At 51.0% G+C, this 19,801-nt stretch overlaps 2 protein-coding genes across 2 annotated transcripts in view; one reads left to right on the forward strand and one right to left on the reverse strand.

Moving 5' to 3' along the window:
- LOC135222760 (uncharacterized) overlaps positions 1–16,150 on the forward strand; it is a 73,860-nt gene extending 57,710 nt beyond the window's left edge. Inside the window, exon 12 of the mRNA XM_064261013.1 lies at positions 15,126–16,150. Within this exon, the coding sequence (XP_064117083.1) occupies positions 15,126–15,215 (90 nt within the window). The 3' untranslated portion in view covers positions 15,216–16,150. The remainder of the gene's footprint in view (positions 1–15,125) is intronic.
- A 234-nt stretch (positions 16,151–16,384) lies between these two features.
- The window catches only part of LOC135222761 (protein KTI12 homolog), a 46,921-nt gene continuing 43,504 nt past the window's right edge, over positions 16,385–19,801 (reverse strand). The window contains exons 5-6 of the mRNA XM_064261014.1: positions 17,370–17,468; positions 16,385–16,562 (exon numbers count right to left, since the gene is read on the reverse strand). Of these exons, the coding sequence (XP_064117084.1) occupies positions 16,437–16,562; positions 17,370–17,468 (225 nt within the window). The 3' untranslated portion in view covers positions 16,385–16,436. The remainder of the gene's footprint in view (positions 16,563–17,369; positions 17,469–19,801) is intronic.

Consider the following 19,801-nt stretch of genomic DNA (forward strand, 5'->3'; position numbering starts at 1 on the left):
CAAGGGGAGAACGGTAGTTAACGCTTGTCCGATCGTGCGCGCGCTGGCCCGCGCGCCCGAGAGGTGAAGAATCATTTTTGCTTTCGGCCGCGGGTGTGAAGGACGTGTTCGTCATCGCTCTCTGCCCGCTTCATCGTCGTATGCTTTGTTTATATTGTGTTTTCTACTAATGGTTTTTGTTTTTTTGACTTGAAAATGAAACTGTAAGTACACTGTTTTCATTTTCATTACTTAATTATGAATCAACATGGAGCTATCGCCGTAGAGACGGCGATTTCCGCTCTTTTCATGAATTGAACCCTTGAATTATGTCTCGGTGCCGAGGGCGGGCGCACTCGCGCCGAGTCATGTATTTTGGGCGAAAGTGTGTAATTGAAAGATGTAAGTATTCTTTTTTCTTTTTTCATTATGCCCTGTGCGTGTTCGTTGCCGAGAGCTTGATTGCGTTCGGCACGAGCCTCTTATTTTGTATGAATAGAATGCAATGAAAGTGGATTCGCAATGCAGTTTTCTTTTCATTTTCATTTATTAATTGCATCAAATTTAATTTTGGATCAATTTCCGCTCTTACCCGGGAATTAATCCTTACGATTTATTGCTGTGAAAGTGAAAATAGCAAGTGCAGTATTGTTCATTTTCATATATATTTATGATAGCATCATATATTATGGATCAAGTTTCCGCTCTTACCCGGGAATGATCTTTCCCCCTTTAAGTTCTATGAAGTGAATCGCAAGTTGCGTATTCTGTTTCATTTTCATATTACTTTTTCACTGCTGTGCGGGGGTAGGGGAAGCGAAGGTCTGCCAGGAAGTCGTCGGAAAGCTCTCCCGCGACTCCCTTGGTATCCGATTCTTCGTCTTCTTTCCTGCCCCCACCCCCCCGCTCAGCTTCTCGTATTTTGTTTTTCGGGTCTTCCTTCCGTTCGGGTGGGGCATGTCTCCCCCCCGTGCGTGAGGGAACCCCTCTTACTAATCTGTCTGTGCTACCGCAGGTGCTACATCCGTGGAGACGACCTTGGACAGGTATGGGCCACTGCGGCTGCAGGGCGTGCCTAGCATCCACGATCTGCTGCAGCGTCTAGCGAGGTCTGGGGCGGTGACCTTGGAGTGGTCCACTACAACCTTCCACGGCCGCTTATGCTGCTTCCCCGCTGGTCTACACTCCCATGCTGTCGGTGACGCGTCTGCCGCTTCTAGGGCCGGTCGCCGCCGTACGAGGAGGGGTATGCTGCCGCCGCCTGTGTTTTCTTCGTGTTGCCTGCCCCAGACTTCCCTGTTCCAGCAGCCGCCCTGGACCGCCGCCAGTACCGGTTCCGGCTGGCTGCCGATGATTCTACGAGGCGATGGCTGGGCCTGCCGACCTGTCGCTGATGTTCGGTTCCCGCTACTGGCTTGGCTGTCCCTTCTGTGTTTACCGCTGCCGCTGTTCCTCCGCTCCTGAGCTGGTTGCTGTTCCTGTCGCTCCTGGTTCCTGATGTCCATGCTGGTCTGCCCCATGGTGTCTTCCCCAGCCCAGGTCCTTACGGACAGGTGCAGTCGGGCCGTGTTGCTTCGGCAATAGGCCCGACTCTGGCCTGGATGGAGGACCTGACGACTGTCCTGCGTGAGCTGACGAAGAAGAGGAAGGTGTCATCTTCGTCTTCGTCTGTTGCTGCCTCTTCCCCTTCGACTTCTAAGGCCCATAAGCCGAAGAAGAAGAAGCTGCCTCCCCCCCCCCTAAGAAGTCTCCTTCGGGAACTTCTAAGGGCCCGTCCCACCTCGGTGGGACGGGGGGTCCTTCTGCTGGTCCTCCTGCTCCTTCGGGAGCGGGGCCCGTCTCCCTTCCGTAAGGAGAGATAGACGGGGACCAGAGGAGTATCGGTTAGCTCTGGTACTTCCTCGCCTGGTGCTAGCGGCGATGCCGCTACGCCAGGTTCCAGGCTCGGTCTCTCGTTCGCGGAGATCCCGAGTGTACGCTCTCCCTCGGGAGACCGTGCAAGCCAAAGTTTCGGCGCCAGAGTTCGCTCGGCGCCAAGACCACGGCACGGAGCAGAAGGCTGGCGAGAACCGCTCAGGTGACTCTCGCCAGGCCAGCGGCCGCTCTTGCAGCGACCAGCTGGTAACCGGGTTTTTGTTATTATAGACCCCCTAAGAAGAACTCCTCGGGAACTTCGAAGGGCTCGTCACACTCCGGTGTGACGGGGGGTTCTTGCTGGCTCCTCCTGTTCCTTCGGGAACAGGGGGCCCGTCTCCCCTTCTGAGAAGAAGAAGAAGACGGGGACCAAGGGTGTGCTGGCTACCGCTGGTACACCCTCGCCTGGTCTTGGCAGCTCTGCTGCTAAGCCAGGTACCGGCTCGGTTTCTCGTCCGCGAGAAGTTCCGAGTGTACGGTCTCCTTCGGGTGACCGTGCACCAAAGTTAAGACGCCTGAGTTCGCTCAGCGTCATGACCGAGGCACGGAGCAGAAGGACTGTCGAGAGCCGCTCAGGTGACTCTCACCAGGCCAGCGGCCGCTCTTGTAGCGACCAGCCGGTACCTCGGGTGGACGTGACGGTCTCTGACCGGCCACGGGTTGAGGCTGGGAAGAGGTCCCCCAGGTCCCCTCGACCGACGGTAACCAGCCTCGGCTGGTACCAGTCGTTTTGACCGTGCCGCGAGGACGCTCACACCGGTCTCACCGCGAAAGTGAGCTCTGCAGGTCACCCCTGAACCGCCGCTCCCCACAGGGACCGGGCGGATACGGTGACCAGCAGCAGCTCGTCTGACGCACGGGACCGGGGTCGACGTGCTCAGTCGAGCCGCTCGCCACAGGTGAGCGGCACGGCCATGCCTGCAGAGTCGCTCCCACCGCGGGGGGGGGGGTTTGTGATCGGCTGCAGCCCCACGTACGCTGGTCCTGCCAGCGAGCGGGGGGGGAGCGTCAGGTCTGTCTCTTCCGATACCTTCAACTTCTTCGGCATACGCCAGGAAGAGCGAGGTATATAGGAGTGATCGTGAGAGATGCGCCGCTCACGATCCCGTCACGACGCCTAAGCAACCGTGCCAGGTATGGTCTTAGGACCAACCAGGACGTACGCGCAAGTGATTGGAAGGAGGCAACCGTCAGGGATCTGTTTGCTGGTCCTTCTGAAGGAGGAGGGTCCTGGGAGCTGCTCTTGTTGGAGGGACTGGATGGTCCTACTCCTCAAGACGCTGTAACTTCCGAGATTCAGAGTAACTTTGCCCAGGTTATTGCACTGATTCGTCAGCACAACGACCTAGGGGAAGGATCGCCGCTCCCACCAGCAGAGCCCATGTCTCTGCTCGAGTCGTTTTGGGGCCCGAGAGGGAACCCAAACCGACGGTGGGTTTTGTTTGCCGCGACGGAGCTTGCCGATTCTGTCTTGAACCAGAGTCTCTCGTCTCCCGGACAAGAAGGCTCTCTCAGTTGTTCCGACACGGCATACAAACTTCGGTCCCTTTTACAATAGGAAGGTACTAGCGGCAGCTGATAGGTCGTAAGCTTTCGACAAGGGGTTCGGTAGTTAACTGCTTGTCCGACAGGCGCGCGCGCGCGACTGGGAGGTAAACAAATCACTTTTGCTTTCGGCCTCGCAGTGGATGGACGTGTTGTTCGACGCTCTCTGCCCGCTTCTCGTCGTTTGCTTTCTGAGTATTTGGTTGTAATTGTGTATGAAAGAGTTATTGTAAGTACAATTATTCTCCTTTTTTCATATTAATTGCTGCCTTCAATTATTGATTATGATGGAATCTCCTCGCCCCGCTACCCCCACGGAGACTTTGCCGGGTATCGAAGGGCGTAAATGCGGGAAGTTCAGATCGTTCCCGGAGATTGACCCTCATATTTTTGTGTGCTCGGTGTCGGGGGCGCGAATGCACCCGAGCCGAGCCCGTGTGATGTGTGTATTGATTGGTCGGAGGCGCAGTGGACTTTGTATGAGGGCAGGAAGAAGCGAAGGCCTGCAAAGGAGTCGTCGGAAAGCTCTCCCGCGACTCCTTTGGTGACGGACACTTCGTCTTCTTTCCTGCCGCCCGCTCAACTTCCACGTATCGCGCCTTCCCCTTCGGGGGGGGTGTCTAGGTCCTTCTCCTCTCCTGACGTGTCGAGTGTGGAGGAGGGCGCTAGATACCCTGACGTAGAGTTGTACTCTGGGTCCTCTATCCGTTCGTCTTCGCGCGAACGGGTAGAGATCCTTCTAATCACCGACTTTTGCCTCCTCAGGTGCGGTTGCCGCGAAGGATGACCTCGGACAGGTGTGGGCATCGTTGGGGCTGCAGGGCGTGCCGAGTGTCCAGGGGCTGCTCTATCATCTCGCTGGCTCGTGCGGTCACCCATGCAACGTCACGACCACCACCACGACCCTTACAACCCCTGGCTATGCTTCACCTCCTCACCTGGTGTACACCCAGCACGCGGTCTCTGTAACACCCCACTACATCGGTGCAGGGGCCAGTCGCCGTAACTCGGGGGAGTGTGATGCCGCCACCTGGGTTTGCCGTGCTGCCGCGACCGGACTTCCATGTGCCCGAAGAGCTCGCCCCTGGACCTCCCACCGTACCTAGGATGTCTGTGCCGCTGGTTCGACCACCTGTACCTCCCACACAGTCTGCCGTACCTGCCGTGACCACCGCTGCTGTACCTGTACCTGCTCCTGCTGTCTCGTCTGCCGTTCCTGTGATGCTCGCACCTGCTGATGTTGTTCCCGTTCCTGGCGCCGCTGCTCCCGATGCTGGTCTGTTCGGACAGGTACGTCCGGGCCCTGTTGCTTCGGCAACAGCAGCCCCGGCTCCGTCCTGGATGACAGATCTGACGTCGGTCCTGAGGAGGTTGACGAAGAAGAAGAAGAAGAGGAGGAAGGTGTCGTCGTCGTCTTCATCGTCTTCTTCGTCGGCGTCGTCGTCTGCCGCCGCTTCCCCTTCTTCTTCTAAGGCTCCCCCGCCGAAGAAGAAGAAGGTCGCCTCCTAAGAAGTCTCCTTCGGGAACTTCTAAGGGCCCGTCTCGCTCTGGTGAGACGGGGGGTTCTTCCGCTGGTCGCCCTGCTCCTTCGGGAGCAGGACCCGTCTCTTCTCCCGCAAGGAAGAAGACTACGGGGACCAGAGGGGTGCCGGCTAACACCGGCACTTCCTCACCTGCTGTCAGTGGTCGGCCACAGCAGCAGGGTCCGGCTCGGTTCCACTCGTTCGCGAGAGGTACCGAGTGTACGGTCGCCTACCAGCGACCGTGCAGCCAGGAACCAGACCTCTGAGTCCGCTCAGCGTCAGGTTCACGGCACGGAGCGGAAGACTGGTGACAGCCGCTCACACGCGACTCTCACCAGGCCAGCTCTCGCTCTGCGGCGAGCAGCTGGCTACCCGGGCGGACGTGACGGTCCATGACCGGCCACGGGCTGAGGCTGGGAAGAGGTCCCCCCGTTCGCCGGCACCAGCCACGGCTGGTACCAGCGAACTGACGCACCGTGAGGATACGCCGTCTCACCGTGACAGTGGAGCTCGCCGGTCGCCTGACCGTCGCTCTCACAGAGAGCGATCGGTACGGCGACCAGCAACCAGCTCCTCTGCACACACGAGACCGGGGCCGCTGTTTCTCGGTCCACCAAACCGTTCTCCACAGCGAGACCGGCTCGACTAGGTCTGCAGCTCGATCGCCACCGACCGCGGGTTGGCGATCGCACCTGCAGTCCTCCAAGCCCGCTGGTTCTACCAGCGAGCGAGGAGAGAGCGTCAGGTACTTCCTCTCCCATACCTTTTTTCAAACCTCCTTCGGGTTACCACCGGGAGGGGCGAGGTATTTGAGAGTGGATCGTGAGGGGTGCGCCCCTCACGGATCCCGCCACCCAGCGTTCGTACGCACCCAGGCTCAGGTTCTTCGGGTACCCAGCCAGGTCGTACGCACAGGTGGTTGGAGGAGAACCCGAGAGGGGACTGTCGCTGCTCCTCTCCTTGAGGGAGGAGGGTCCTCGGGGAGGTGCTCCCTGTTCGAGGGACTTGGGACCGGTCCAACTCCACAGGATGCAGTCACTCCTGAGATCCAGAGGAACTTTGCCCGAGGTTATTGCGCTGATTCGTCAGCACAACGACCTCGGGGAAGGATCGCCGCTCCCACCATCCGAGCCCACGTCCCGGCTCGAGTCGTTCTGGGGCCCGAAGAGGGAACCCAGACCGACGGTGGGTTTGCCGCGGTCGGAGCTTGCGGACTCAGTGCTGGACCAGGTTGAATCGCTTGTCTCCGGACAAGACGGTTCTCTCAAGTCTGGCAGGTCGAGCAAGCTGCTTCCACCTCCTCTGCTACGACAGCGGCGGTTTTACGTGCCATCTGAAGACCCGATGCCGCCCAAACAGGTGAACCCGGAGTTTAGCCAGGCTGACTCCGGGTGTGTCTCTGCAGCAGCTCCTGTCCGAGAACCTGTGGTTCTCGCGCAAGCAAGAGGCACTCGGCCTGGAATCTACCGCCACCATGGCAGCTTTCCAGGCCGTCTCCTGGCTAGATCTGTGGTCCCTCACAGTATCTAAGGTCGCAGCCAACTCCGGGGGAATTTCTCCCGAAGATGACTCGGCCTTCAGGAGAATTTGCCAGTCTGGGGGAAGAGCCATCTCCTTCCTTGCCCACCAGACGGTGAACCTGTGGGCCAACCTGGTTCTCCGACGAAGGGACGCTGTCCTTACTCGCGGGTTTCCAGGGCGGCCGGGCGTTGTGAAGCGGCGTGGGACTTCGAAACGGACCTCTACGGAGTTCCACGTCTCTCTTCCCAGGAGAGATGGTGGACGCTGCGGTGGACAGACGGCGCACTGACGACAGTGGGACCGTCTGGTTCACCAGGCAGTCTCGAAGGCTTCTGGGCAGCCTCGAACTGCGGCCAAGTCTAAGAGCTCGGCTAGCGCTTCCTCGGCGGCTAAGACGGTTGCTGCGTCGAAGCCCCGGGGAATGACTCTGTCTTCTTCAACTTCTGGCAAGGGGAGCCGTAACCAGCCCTCCTCATCCCGTGGAGGCTCTGGGAAGAAGTCGAAGAAATGGGGGGAAAACGCTAGGGACGGCGTTCCCCCTCACCTGCTGCCGGAAGTGGGGGGGTGCCTGGCCAGCCATTGGGCAACTTGCAGCGCTACGGCGCCGAGACCTGGATTGTAGATGTCCTTCGGGAGGGATATCTATTACCCTTCGAATCTCGGCCACCCCTCACCTCCAACCCGGTCCAACAGCAGTCGTACGTTCCAGGGTCATCGAAGGACGTAGCACTGAGACAGGAGATAAAGACCCATGCTGAGCAAAGAGAGCTGTAGAGATCGTCACGGATCAGTCACCGGGCTTTTACAGTCGACTCTTCCTGGTGGAAAAGTCTACGGGAGGCTGGCGCCCGGTGATAGATTCTCTCCCCTGAACCGGTTTGTTCGCCAGACCCACCCGGTTCACGATGGAGACGGCACGCTCAGTGCTCGACTCCATCAGGGAGAACGATTTCATGCTTTCGGTGGGGACTTGAAGGATGCGTATTTCCAAATACCCATTCATCAGTCCTCCAGAAAGTACCTCCGCTTCATCCTCGACGGGACGGTGTACCAGTTCAGGGCACTGTGCTTCGGCTCTCAAACCGCCCCCACAGGTGTTTCACGAGTGTTCACTCTGGTGTCTGCTTGGGCCATTCGCACGGGATACGTCTGATGAGGTATTCTCGACGACTGGTTAGTCCTGGCGAGCTCCCGCTCGCAGTTGCTACAGGACAGGGATCGACTGCTCGAGTTCTGTCGCGATCTGGGGATCGTGGTGAACTTCGAGAAGTCCGATCTCGAGCCCAAGCAGAGGATGAAGTACCTGGGTATGCTGATCGACACGGTAGCAGGGCGAGTCTTCCCCGCAGACTCGCGGATCAGCAGATTCAGGGAGGCAGCCAACCAGTTCCTGTCTCGGCAGGAACAGGTAGCTCAGCGATGGCAAGTCGTGATCGGACACCTGTCGTCGCTCGAGAAGTTAGTCCCTCACGGGCGTCTTCACCTGCGGTCTCTTCAGTGGAGACTAAAGGAGAGTTGGTCGCAGGCGACGGATCCCCCAAGCTTTCCAGTGTCACTGACACAGGAGGTGAGGCAGGACCTAGCCTGGTGGCTGGACGACAGGAACCTCTTAAGAGGAGTGCCTATGCGCACTCCCCCCCCCCCCCCGGACATGCAGCTGTTCTCAGACGCATCGACCGAGGGATGGGGCGCACACCTGGAGGAGTTGCTGACTTCAGGAGTGTGGGACGAGAACGACAAGCACCTTCACATCAATGTACTGGAACTCAAGGCAGCGTTTCTCGCTCTCCAAGAGTTTCAGGACCGCTTGATGGGACACTCAGTGGTGTTGATGTGCGACAACACCACGGTGGTGGCTTACGTCAACAAACAGGGGGGCCTAGTGTCTCTCCCGTTGTACCAGTTGACTCGGCAGGTGCACGAGTGGGCTCAGGCACACTCAATAGAGCTGTCGGCACGCTACATTCCAGGGAAGAGGATGTAGTAGCCGACACGCTCAGCCGTCGGGATCAGGTGATAGGGACCGAATGGTCTCTACACCAGGACGTGGCGGAAAGGCTCTTCGACCTGTGGGGTCGACCAGTCGTGGATCTGTTCGCCACCCGGCACAACAGGAAGCTCCAGGTGTTCTTCTCGGCCGTGCCGGACCCATGGGCAGCTGCAGAGGACGCTCTTCAACACCCGTGGGACAATCTTCGGCTAGGCCTTTCCCCCGTTCAGCCTGATTCGCAAGGTGATCAGTCGAGCACTGGTCACCCCGAATCTCAGGATGATCCTGGTGGCTCCCAAATGGCCACAGGCCATTTGGTATCCGGACCTGCTGGCTCTTCTCGCAGGAGAACGAGAGAGATTCCCCCTTGGCACAACCTTCTCGCCCAGCCACACGTCGAGCGGTACCACCGAGCAGTCCAGTCCCTACGTCTTCACGGCTGGCTGTTATCCACCATCTCTTGCGAACGAGAGGCTTTTCTCGTAGCGCAGCAACAGAGATGGCTGGAAACGTCCGTCAGTCCTCTGCAGCTGTGTACCAGGGGAAGTGGGCGTCTTCTGTGGTTGGTGTCGTAGACGGGGTCTATCTCCTCTCAGAGCCCACTCTTCAGCAGGTAGCGGATTTCCTCGTTTTTCTTTCGCCGAGAGAAGCTCCTCTCAGTCCCCACAGTCAAAGGATACAGAGCCGCCTTGGCGCTCGTCCTGAAACTGAGGGGGTTGGATATCTCGAACCTCGTTCGAGATCTCCTTGCTTATGAGGAGCTTCGAAAGAAAGGTCTTGCCCCCCACCCAGGGAACTCAGGCCCCTGCGTGGGATGTGACTCTCGTCCTTAGGAGTTTGACTCGAACGCCGTTCGAGCCACTCCGGGAGTCGTCAGACAGGGATCTGAACCCTCAAGACCCTCTTCTTGCTGGCCCTGGCATCGGCGAAGAGAGTAGGGGAACTTCATGGTCTTTCCTATGATGTACGACACTCCAGGGGATGGGGATCCGTGACGCTCGATTTCATCCCGAACTTCGTTGCGAAGACTCAGAAACCGTCGGTCCCTGACGACAGGTTCGAGTCATTCACGATTCCCTCCCTAATGGACTTCACCGATAATGATGCGGATGAGATGCTGCTTTGTCCTGTGAGGGCGCTACGGCGCTATCTGAAGAGAACTCGACACCTCAGGCCTGAGTGTCGACGCCTCTTCGTTAGCACCGGGGTAACCAAGAAAGAAAGTATCCAAGAACACTCTTTCTTTCTGGCTGCGTGAGGTCATCAGGAGGGCGTATGAGGCTGATGGTAGTGACGACATCCGTACGTCCGTCCGAGAGCTCACGAAGTCAGAAGTATTGGCCCGTCGTTGGCGTTCCGTAAGAACTTCTCCGTGGCGCAGGTCCTGAAGGCAGGGGTCTGGTCTAACCAGACTACTTTACGTCCTTCTACCTTCGGGATATTGCCCACAGGTCCTTGGATACATTTTCCTTGGGACCCGTGGGTGGCTGCTCAACAAGTTGTGTAGCTAACCCAGACCCTCGCAGGCTGAACAGCATCGAGTCCTGGTGTGACTGTGTGGATGGATGTGTGAGTGAGTGAGTGACTGGCTCTCTCTTCCCATCTTTTCCTTCCCCTCTACCTGTGGGCAGAGGGCCATGGTCGTCACTACGCTGGATGAGGACGAGATGCAGGTGAGCTATATGACAGAGCCCCATCCTATCCCTTTCACTAGGGATAGGAGCAGAATATCCACCACTTCCTTCTACAAGGGGGGGAAGTGGATGCCTACAAGAGTCAAACCCATGACTTTATATTTGCTCCTGTACAGGAACAAGTTCTTACATTGCTGTACGAAGAGATACGCATGCCTCTCTCTTAGTACTCGGTCCAGAGGTCTGACCATTGATCCTGCGGTGCACACCCGATCAATCGGACAGAGGCTTGGATCCCTCCCTCGCTCTTACGACCAGGGAGGCTTCCAAGGTTGGGCGAACACCAGTCTGTTCACAAAAGACTCAGATTCCTCCCACCAAGAAGTGAGTCTTCCTATTGTAAAAGGACCGAAGGTTTGTATGCCGTGTCGGAACAAATGACAATTTGTCTAAATTGCATTTTTCCTAACTATACAAACCTGAGGTCCTTTTACACATAGCCCCACCTCATGCCACCCCTCACTCTGCAGTTTTTGCTTGGGCCAAAAGCAAAAGTGATTTGTTTACCTCCCAGTCGCGCGCGCGCGCCTGTCGGACAAGCAGTTAACTACGAACCCCTTGTTCGAAAGCTTACGGACCTATCCAGCTGCGCTATACCTTCCTATTGTAAAAGGACCTCAGGTTTGTATAGTTAGGAAAAATGCAATTTTGGACAAATTGTCATTTTCTGGCCGGTCGATCAAGCTACTTCCACCTCCTCTACTGCGACAGGGCGTTTCTACGTGTCTTCGGACACCGTATTTAAATACTCCTTCGGTCCTCCTGAGAGGTTTCGACCTCGACGAGGACTGGAATGAGTCGGAGGACGGTATCGGCTCTCTCCTGTCAGGTGTCGATCAGCCCCACCCAGACGACGTTCACAGTGGCGGCAGACCATACAGTGAGAGTTCGTAACCCTCCTCGGGAAAAACGTTTTCTCCTGACGATACGTTTTCCCAGACTCTGAGAGGCCATCGCCGCAAGGCGATGGCTGCTCCTACTCTTCTCCAACTGCTAGTTCCACTGGGAAGGCGAGCGAGTATCCAACCTTCTCCCCCATTCCTCTCTCCTTACGGCTACGAGGGAAAGGGGAGGGATCCTACAGAGATCTGTAGGAGTTCCACGTTGTTGGGGACTGCGCTACCGGGGGGACCTTCGGTCCTACCTGACGTAAGCCCCGGTCGTGAGGAAGGGATCCTGACCCATTCTCGATTTCTACGGGAAATCGAGAGGGGGGACCACCAGCCGATATCGTTGACGAATTCGGTGGGGGTTTCGCAGAACTGCTTAGAATTCTACGGAATTTCTAGCGCATTCAGAGTGTTAGAGTTTCTTACGATCTCCAAAACACTTAGGCGAGACCACAAGGTCCAAAGTGAGCGAGACGGGAATCCCCGATATGTTACACGATAATCGGGGAAACAACCTCGCCTATGCTCGAATTCCTGGAATTTCTAGCATTAGGAAGAAGACTGCTGCTGAAAGAAGACTATCTCACAGTAGGCGACCAACCTGGAATAGAGAAGAACGGGCGGGAATATCCAGTTTGGCTTGAACTATCGTCTTAGTATTCTGTTCACCATTGAAGCTTTCCTTCGAGGAAGACTTCTTCACTCTCTTTGATAGAGACCGAAGGTGGTCGATCTCCAATCCTTATTTTGTTTTCTTGAAGGAAAGAATTTAGGATGGAGATCGTTGTTCAGAATCCTACAAAATATCTACGTATATTAACCTCGCGACATGATTCTGCTAAGCAGTTGAATGGTCCGAGGGGTAGGGCGCATATCCTGGTTATCACGGATTGCGACTTAGACGAAAAAAGTATTCTAATTGAACTGCAACTTCGGGTTGCCTGCAACCTCCCAGGAGTTTCCAGTTTCAATTTTATATACTTATGGTGTTGTCACACAACACCATTTAAGCTTTTATATTTACCGAAATTTGTTTCGCATAAATATAATTGCTCGAGCATATCTTTTTATGCTCGGTGGTTCTAGCCGAACGCATTCCTTCGTAGGAAAGGATTACTTGGCAACTCAGGATGACGAGTCAGCGAACAGCTACTGCGTATTGAATTGCCCGAGGCATTTCAGTACCAGCTGCCGCTTTGAGTTGGACGGTTGGTTATGTCTTTCTCACCTGCTTTGATTGAATACCAACCGTATCTCTGCCCCAAACAATCACGGACTTAAGTTCTCTGATTAATGGGGATTCTCGCATACATGAATGACGATCTACTGCTGTGACGCTAGTATTCATCGTCTTCGGTATTGCGAGAATTTTAAAACAGAGATATCTATTCGACTCTCATCTTTCTGTTTACCGCACGGTAACAGAATTCTGTAATAGTCTCTTGCTGCATCGTTATATCGATAATGCGAAGTATTTTTGCGGAATCTGAGTTTGTCCTCAAAATATCTTGTATTCGGAAGTGTGCAATTGTTCATTGTTCACCCCGGATTAGCAGATGTATTGAAAGACATCGCCTACTCCCACACCTGCCAGCTACTACTTCCAAACGTTCAGCCCATGAGAAGCAGTTCTTCAGACGGCACTCCCCGTGTTTCATTACTGAAGAACGCCCCGCTTTCATTGCACACCGGACAGCAATGAAATAGCGGTTAGCGTTTTCAGTCATTTGTAAGCACAGGTTTAGAATCTTGAGATTACTTCTCTCGATTCAGCTGGAAGACGTAGGTTGCATTCATTGCCTACCTTCGTCTTCAACGTCACATAGTGTTGTTTCTCCTTAAGCTGAGATTCAACGTCTATGAGATTTTCTTGCCATCAGGGACCTCGGTCTTTTGAAGGCAATTGACTTTCGCCTTTTGAGTTTATGGCATTTAAGAGAATCATCGCCGCGTCCGTCCGATCGGTGACTAACAAATATTTTATTTGTTTGGTCTCTCAGCATAACTCTTTAAAGGCGCGAAGTCACGTGGACTTACCCGGATGCTTGGACAACTTGCTACTGATTCCGAACCAGTCAGTCGGCAGCTGTCAGAGCGACCCCCGAGTCAGTTACGAACTATGCTGTGGACTTAGTTCGGTTGTTCCAGAGCAATCATTACTTCGTCTTAATAGCTTGTCAGTATGAGTACTGTACATAATCGTCTTAATAGCTTGTCAGTATGAGTACTGTACATAACCAAAGTCGAGAAGAGGGATAGGTCATATGACTATCCCCTTCTTTTCGTCTTAGGTAACTGCATGACTTCTCTTGAGAAGTCAAGCACAAAAGGGATGGGGATTTGTGACGCTCGATTTCGTACCGATCTTCGTAGCGAAGACTCAGAACCCTTCGGTAACTGACGATTGGTTCGAGTCCTTCACAATACCCTCCCTAATGGACTTCACCGCCTCCGATACGAAGGCTATGCTGCTTTGTCCTGTGAAGGCGCGACGGAGCTGTCTGAAGAAACTCGACACCCCGGATGAGTGTGGACGCCTCTTCATCATTCTCTCGCGTTCCGCAAGAACTTCTCCGTGGCGCAGGTAATGAAGGCAGGCGCCTGGTCCAACCGGACCGCATGCACTCTTCTACCTTCGGGATATTGCCCACAGTTCCTTGGATCTTTTTTCCTTGGGAACCGTGGTAGTTGCTCAACACGTTGTGTAGTTAACCCAGACCCTCGCAGGCTGAACAGCATCGAGTCCTGGTATGTGACCATAAGAATGGATGAGGAATGAGAGTGTGACTGGCTCCTCTTCCCATCTTTTTCTTCCCTATACCTCTGGGTAGAGGGACACGGTCGTCACCCTGCTGGGTAAGGACGAGATGCAGGTGAGCTACTCAATAGAGCACCATCCTATCCCTTTCAGTAGGGATAGGAGTAAATATCCACCACTTCCTCCAACAAGGGGGAGGAAGTGGATGCCAAATTGAGACAAACCCATCATTTTATGATTGTCTCTTGCAAACAGGAACAAGTTCTTGCTTGCTGGTACGAAGAGATACGCTTGCCTCTCTCTTAGTACTTGGCCCAGAGGTCTGACCATTGATCCTGCGGTGCACACCCCGATCAATCGGACAGAGGTTTGGATCCCTCCCTTGCTCTTACGACCAGGGAGGCACTCCAGGGTTGGACGAACACCAGTCTGTTCACCAAAAAGACTCAGATTCCTCCCACCAAGAAGTGAGTCTTCCTATTGTTAAAGGACCGAGGGTTTGTATTACGTATCGGAACAAATGACAATTTGTCGAAAATTGCATTTTTCCTAACTATACAAACCTGAGGTCCTTTACATATAGTCCCACCTCATGCCACCCCTCACTCTGCAACTTTTTGCATGGGCCTAAAGCAAAAGTGATTCTTCACCTCTCGGGCGAGCGGTGGGCGCGCGCACGATCGGAACAAGCAGTTAACTACCGTTTCTCCCCTGTTCGAAGCTTACGACCGTCCCAGCTGCCGCTAGTTACCTTCCTATTGTTAAAGGACCTCAGGTTTGTATAGTTAGGAAAAATGCAATTTTCGACAAATTGTCATATCCTTTGGGCAACCTCTGTATGTGGCTCCTTGTTGAAAGATTTTAGATATGCTAGAAATAATAATAATAGTATACAGGCAGTCCCCGGGTTACGACACATTGTAAGCCGAAAATCATCGTAAGCCAGAACATCGTCAAGAATCCTAAGAAAACCTTACTTTTAATGCTTTGGGTGCATTAAAAACTATGTAAACTGCATTCTTATTGCATTTTCCATCAAAAAAAAACTTTAAATATTGATTATTTTGCAATTTTGGAGTAATATTTCTTCTGCCAGATCAGCGTTGTAGGCGGCGTAACCCTGGAACATGCGTCATAAATCTGGAAATAATGTCTGATAAATATACTAATTGAAAAGCGTTGCAACCTCGGAACGTCGTAAGCCAAACCCGTCATAAGCCGGGGACTGTCTGTAATAGCCTTTTAGGTTTCATAAGTAGTATTCATGTCATTACACACTGCACGGTTAAATCCTCATTATTTACTTTTCAGGCAAAAGAATTGCGGGATGAGGTCATTGCACAATTGGAGTCAGATGGCTTTTCAGGAATCGGCAAATGTATAAGTGTTTATATAAAGTGAACTTGGTCATGGGCAACAACTTCAACAAGCAGAATGGACCTGTGTTTGCAGATGTCTTAAGTTTATATGAACAGAGTTCTGTTTTGCTACAGTGGTTTTCCTCCAAAGTGGCATTGTTGCTTACTGTTGGTCTGAGGGACTTTTGTGAGATTGGTATTCCGAGGGAGATGAATTTTCATTGTCTTGTTTTACCAATACGGTATTCTAAGGAATTTGTTAAAATTTCAGTTTAATCAGCATACATACTGAGCAAGATTTGTGAACTATCAGATGCCTCTCTTGTTTAGCTAAAAAAAGATGGTTGAAGCAGCAAACGAATTCATATCAATTATGTACTGACGATAGGAAATTTATTTTAGGTTCACAAACGCGCAGGATCAGCAGTGGTTTTAGGTTTACAAACGTGTAGTATCGTCAGTTGTTTTAGGTTTACAAACGTGCAGTATCGCCAGTGGTTTTAGGTTCACAAACTTGCAGTATCGTCAGTGGTGTTTTTTTTTATTTTCTCAATTATACCCAAAAATAAACAGGCTTGAAATTTTTAAAAGTTTACAGATTTGGTTCATAAAATAGATTTAGTGACAGACAAATTACTTAATGAGCACGTTTGTAAAACCTTAAGCCATTAGTGTTTGCGAACTGCTGTCAGCAGGCAATGTCAGTGTCTATTACAAATTCTACTATTATTCAAGTAGCATATTTTGTAATGAATATATCTTGTTCTGAACTCTGCTTGTGTCATTGAGTGTGTGACTCATTTGTACTGCTTTTTAGTTTTCTATACTACAAAATGTTGAAAGTGACTGATGAACGTTTTACTGGAGAAGCCGAGGAGTATCGAAGCCCAAATATTTTGTATATATATATACCATATTTTTATCACCTTTTGTAAGAAATATTTCAGGTTGAGCATAACTAATTAGATGCCTTAATTACTTTGGTATTATTTAACCCTCTTTTTTTTACCTGAATCTTTCAGTTTTCCTGTCATATGACAAAGAGTATGAAATAAAATTTGATCATAATTAGGAAACAGGTGATACGAAAAAGAGAGAATAACAATACACTATTTCTCTCAAGAGCCTGACTGACTAACCTTATGACAAAAATAAAATATAAACTACTTTGATGCATTAAAAAAATGATGTGATGTAATAAATACACCAGAGTATATAAAACAGCTTTAAAAACACGAGTAACAACATTAAACGTCCTCTGAAATTATCCCAGAGTTTTGTTCAGGTATTGAACGAAGAGGGATGTTAGCTTTGCCGTGTCCTCCACTGGATGCAGCTTCGTATACGAGATGAACTGTCGCCTGGCTCTTGTCAGCTCACCCAACGTCACCTGAGGTGAGAAGCAACACTTAACAAGGATAAACTAAACATAATTATCATGCGCTAGTAGTAAACCAAATCTTTGATGCCATTTTTGTCTTCATGCATGCCAACATATGTAACCTTACTGCTAGTTAACATTTGGGGATTTGAGTAGAAATATATAAATATTCAGTTTCTAGAAATAGTTCCCATTTTGGCACGAGGACCAGACCAAACGTCTTGGAAAAGAGAAAAGAACAGAATAAAAAATTTAGGCCTTGTACTGGAACCTATGAGGTCACACAGCGCTGAAATGGAAATTGGCGGTAAAAAGGTCTGAAAGGTGTCCCAGGAGAAAACCCTCTCGGTTGCACTAAGAATAACTTGTCAGGAGAAGGTGGAAAGTAAGATGGAAGAAAGAAAGAAAATATGAATGGAGATACAGTAAAAGGAAAGAGAGAGGTTGCAGCTAGGGGTCAAAGGGACATTGCAAAGAACCTTAGTTATGCCTACAATGCACCACATGAGATCCACTGACAGCGCTAACCCACTATGGGGCAAACGTCTCAAAAGCCTGGAATATGTTATCAATGAAACTTGTAGTTTTCTTATTGTCTATATCTATCTTTTTTATGATTTTCTGGACCTTTCTACATGTTTCAAGAGTCCAGTGACTTCCATATCTACTATTTTTCTGACCAACATGAAACACGGATAAGAAAGACTTAACATTTAAAGTTGTGCAGGGATGGTCTATTTTTGTTCTGTGCACAAAATAAACCTTTCAAAAAACCTTTCATTTCGTTCAAAGAAAACAGCCGAGACTTTCACAAACCTTACGACCTAAACTTATGGGCTCTGTCGACCCTGGGATTTGGATGTCGTCTCCCTCCACTAAGATCTTCTGGGAATTCATGATGGCATTTGTGACCTCCTGAGGAAAAATAAAAAATATGAGACAACTACAGGCAGTGCCTGACTCAGGGTGGGGGTCCCTATACAGCAGCGCACTGTACATCTATTTCTACTGTAAGCTTGTGCAAATGAATTAATATTAATTTGTTTTGAGTGCCATTAATGGCATAATTATAATTTTGCTGAATAAAACAAAGTTGGTTATTAGTAAAAAAACATGTATAACTTGGTAAAATTTACGATTGTCTTGTAAAAGAGGCCCCACAAGGTAAGTAAACAGTAATTTTCAACTTCTCATGAAAGTTAAGGAGAGTTTTGTAGAATTTTTTTCCTCCCACCTTGTGCATTTGCATATCTTCCTTTTTCCATTGCTGTGTTTGTTTCTGAAAATGGCCTACCTCAAAGTTTCCCCAACCTAGGGTACTGCAAGATGTATTTTCTGGGCTCAGCCGTGTCGCTCCGTGAAATGTGTCCCCTTTAGCACTATTTCTAGTAAAATATTGCTATGATACCAGAGAACTGCTAAATTGGACATGTCAGAAGTCTCTGACTCGCTCACCTAAATAAAAGGTGTCGGTATAGAACTGGGGCGAGTGTTAAACACTACCACAGCAACCCCTCCAATTAGCCTTTTCCTCATCAAAAGACCCTGAAAACGGGGAGCCGACCTATAGGTCACACCCAGCTACCCTGTTGAAGGGGACTGCGGCGTCATTCTTATCGATAGCCTCCCAGCGTTGCACGCTTGTTTATAGCTATCTGTTCTTTTTATTGGTTTCTTTATTCTTTTTCGTTATGGATCGTCAATCTGCCTCTTCACCCAAGTTAAGTACTGGTTCGCCCTTTTTCTGTATTTAGGGAGTGATTTTGCCTTTCGTTTTGCCTTTATTTAGGATTTTGTTAGGCGTCTCCTCCCGTAGCGAGCGGTAGCGAGCCGCCATTACGTCGTTCCCTTGTTTTGTACCAATTTCGAGCGGGCTTCTTTCAGTACCTATATATTTATATTTATATACTCGTAACTTATAATATTTCAGTATATATTTTCAGTATATATTTTATTATGTCTTGGGTGGCAGTTGCTTTGTCGATCTTGTTTGATCTACGTTTATTATTTTCATGATTTCCTGTTTTTCAAGGGGGTCGGCGTTCGTGCACGTTTCTTTGTTTCGTGCTTCGATGTTTATCTACCGTTCCCCCCCCCCCTTTTATTTTAGTTTGGTATTTTCCATTCAAGAATTCCCCCTTTTTCTTTTCGTCAGCTTACCGTTTGTTTTCGTTTTGTCGGTAAGCAAGTAATTTTTCCTTGTTGCGCCCACTCTCATCGAGTGGCCTCCATTGCGTTTTATATTTTTCGCCCCTTATTTTCATTACCCCTGTTAAAGCATGTTTTTCCCTTAGCTTTAAGTAATTGATTTTATTTTGTCTATGTATATTTGGGTGTTCGGTCGGCAGCTAGCCTTCATAGGCTTTGCCTGCGTTTCCTCGTGATCCTTTATTCGCGGGAATCGCTGGTCACGTGATCGTCCCCCCTTCAGCCCTCCCTCCCTCCCTCTCTCGTGGGACTCCCCGTAGTTGGGTGCCGCTCTCGTTGTTTGTCACTGACGGCCGGTCCCACCAGTGGAGGGGGAGGTGTAGTGGGTCTCCCAGGACCTTGGGCTGGGGAGTGTCGCTTCTTAGCCGACCGCCTCCGGAGTTGTTAGTCGCACTGCGTTTCAGCCTCGGCTTCCGTGGATTGTTGCGCTCTGCTTCTTTCACTCCCGGAGCTTACATCCACCCGCCTAAAACATTCCCTCTCCGCATAAGGCGGGTTTAGATTCCGGCCTCTCCCGGAGTCATTGAGGGTTATGTTTACGGAAGTTACTCTTCCGTAGGCGGAGATAGTATATTTGTTATTTTAGTTTTTATTATTATCATTATTTTTATCTTTATTTTTATTTTTATTTTTATTTTCTTGCCACGGAACTTGCGAGTTCATGTGGCCGTCCCGGGTTACTTCGTGTACCCCCCTCTCCGGGTCATACAGCTCCGGGTATACAAACTCCGGGTGGTTTTTTTTCCTTACACAGTCCCCGGGACGTTAACATATGAATATATATAAACCCTTTCTTTTCTTTATAGCCCGGAATGCTCCGGCACAAAAAAAAAAAAAAACAAAAAAACACCAACCCAAAAAAAAAAAGAAATAAATATATTCCATTATCCTATTAAGTGTGTGCAAATTGTTCTTATATATTATTGCACTTACAGGCCTCTCAGTGTCTGGTTGCCGGCTGTAGTGCTGCTCTGCAAGATCCGTGCGGCCATGACGTTTGTCGGGGCACGCCCCCCTGTGCAGTGCTGCTTCCTGAATTC

Source organism: Macrobrachium nipponense, chromosome 8, assembly GCF_015104395.2.
Source record: "Macrobrachium nipponense isolate FS-2020 chromosome 8, ASM1510439v2, whole genome shotgun sequence".
In the NCBI taxonomy this organism is placed as follows: domain Eukaryota; kingdom Metazoa; phylum Arthropoda; class Malacostraca; order Decapoda; family Palaemonidae; genus Macrobrachium; species Macrobrachium nipponense.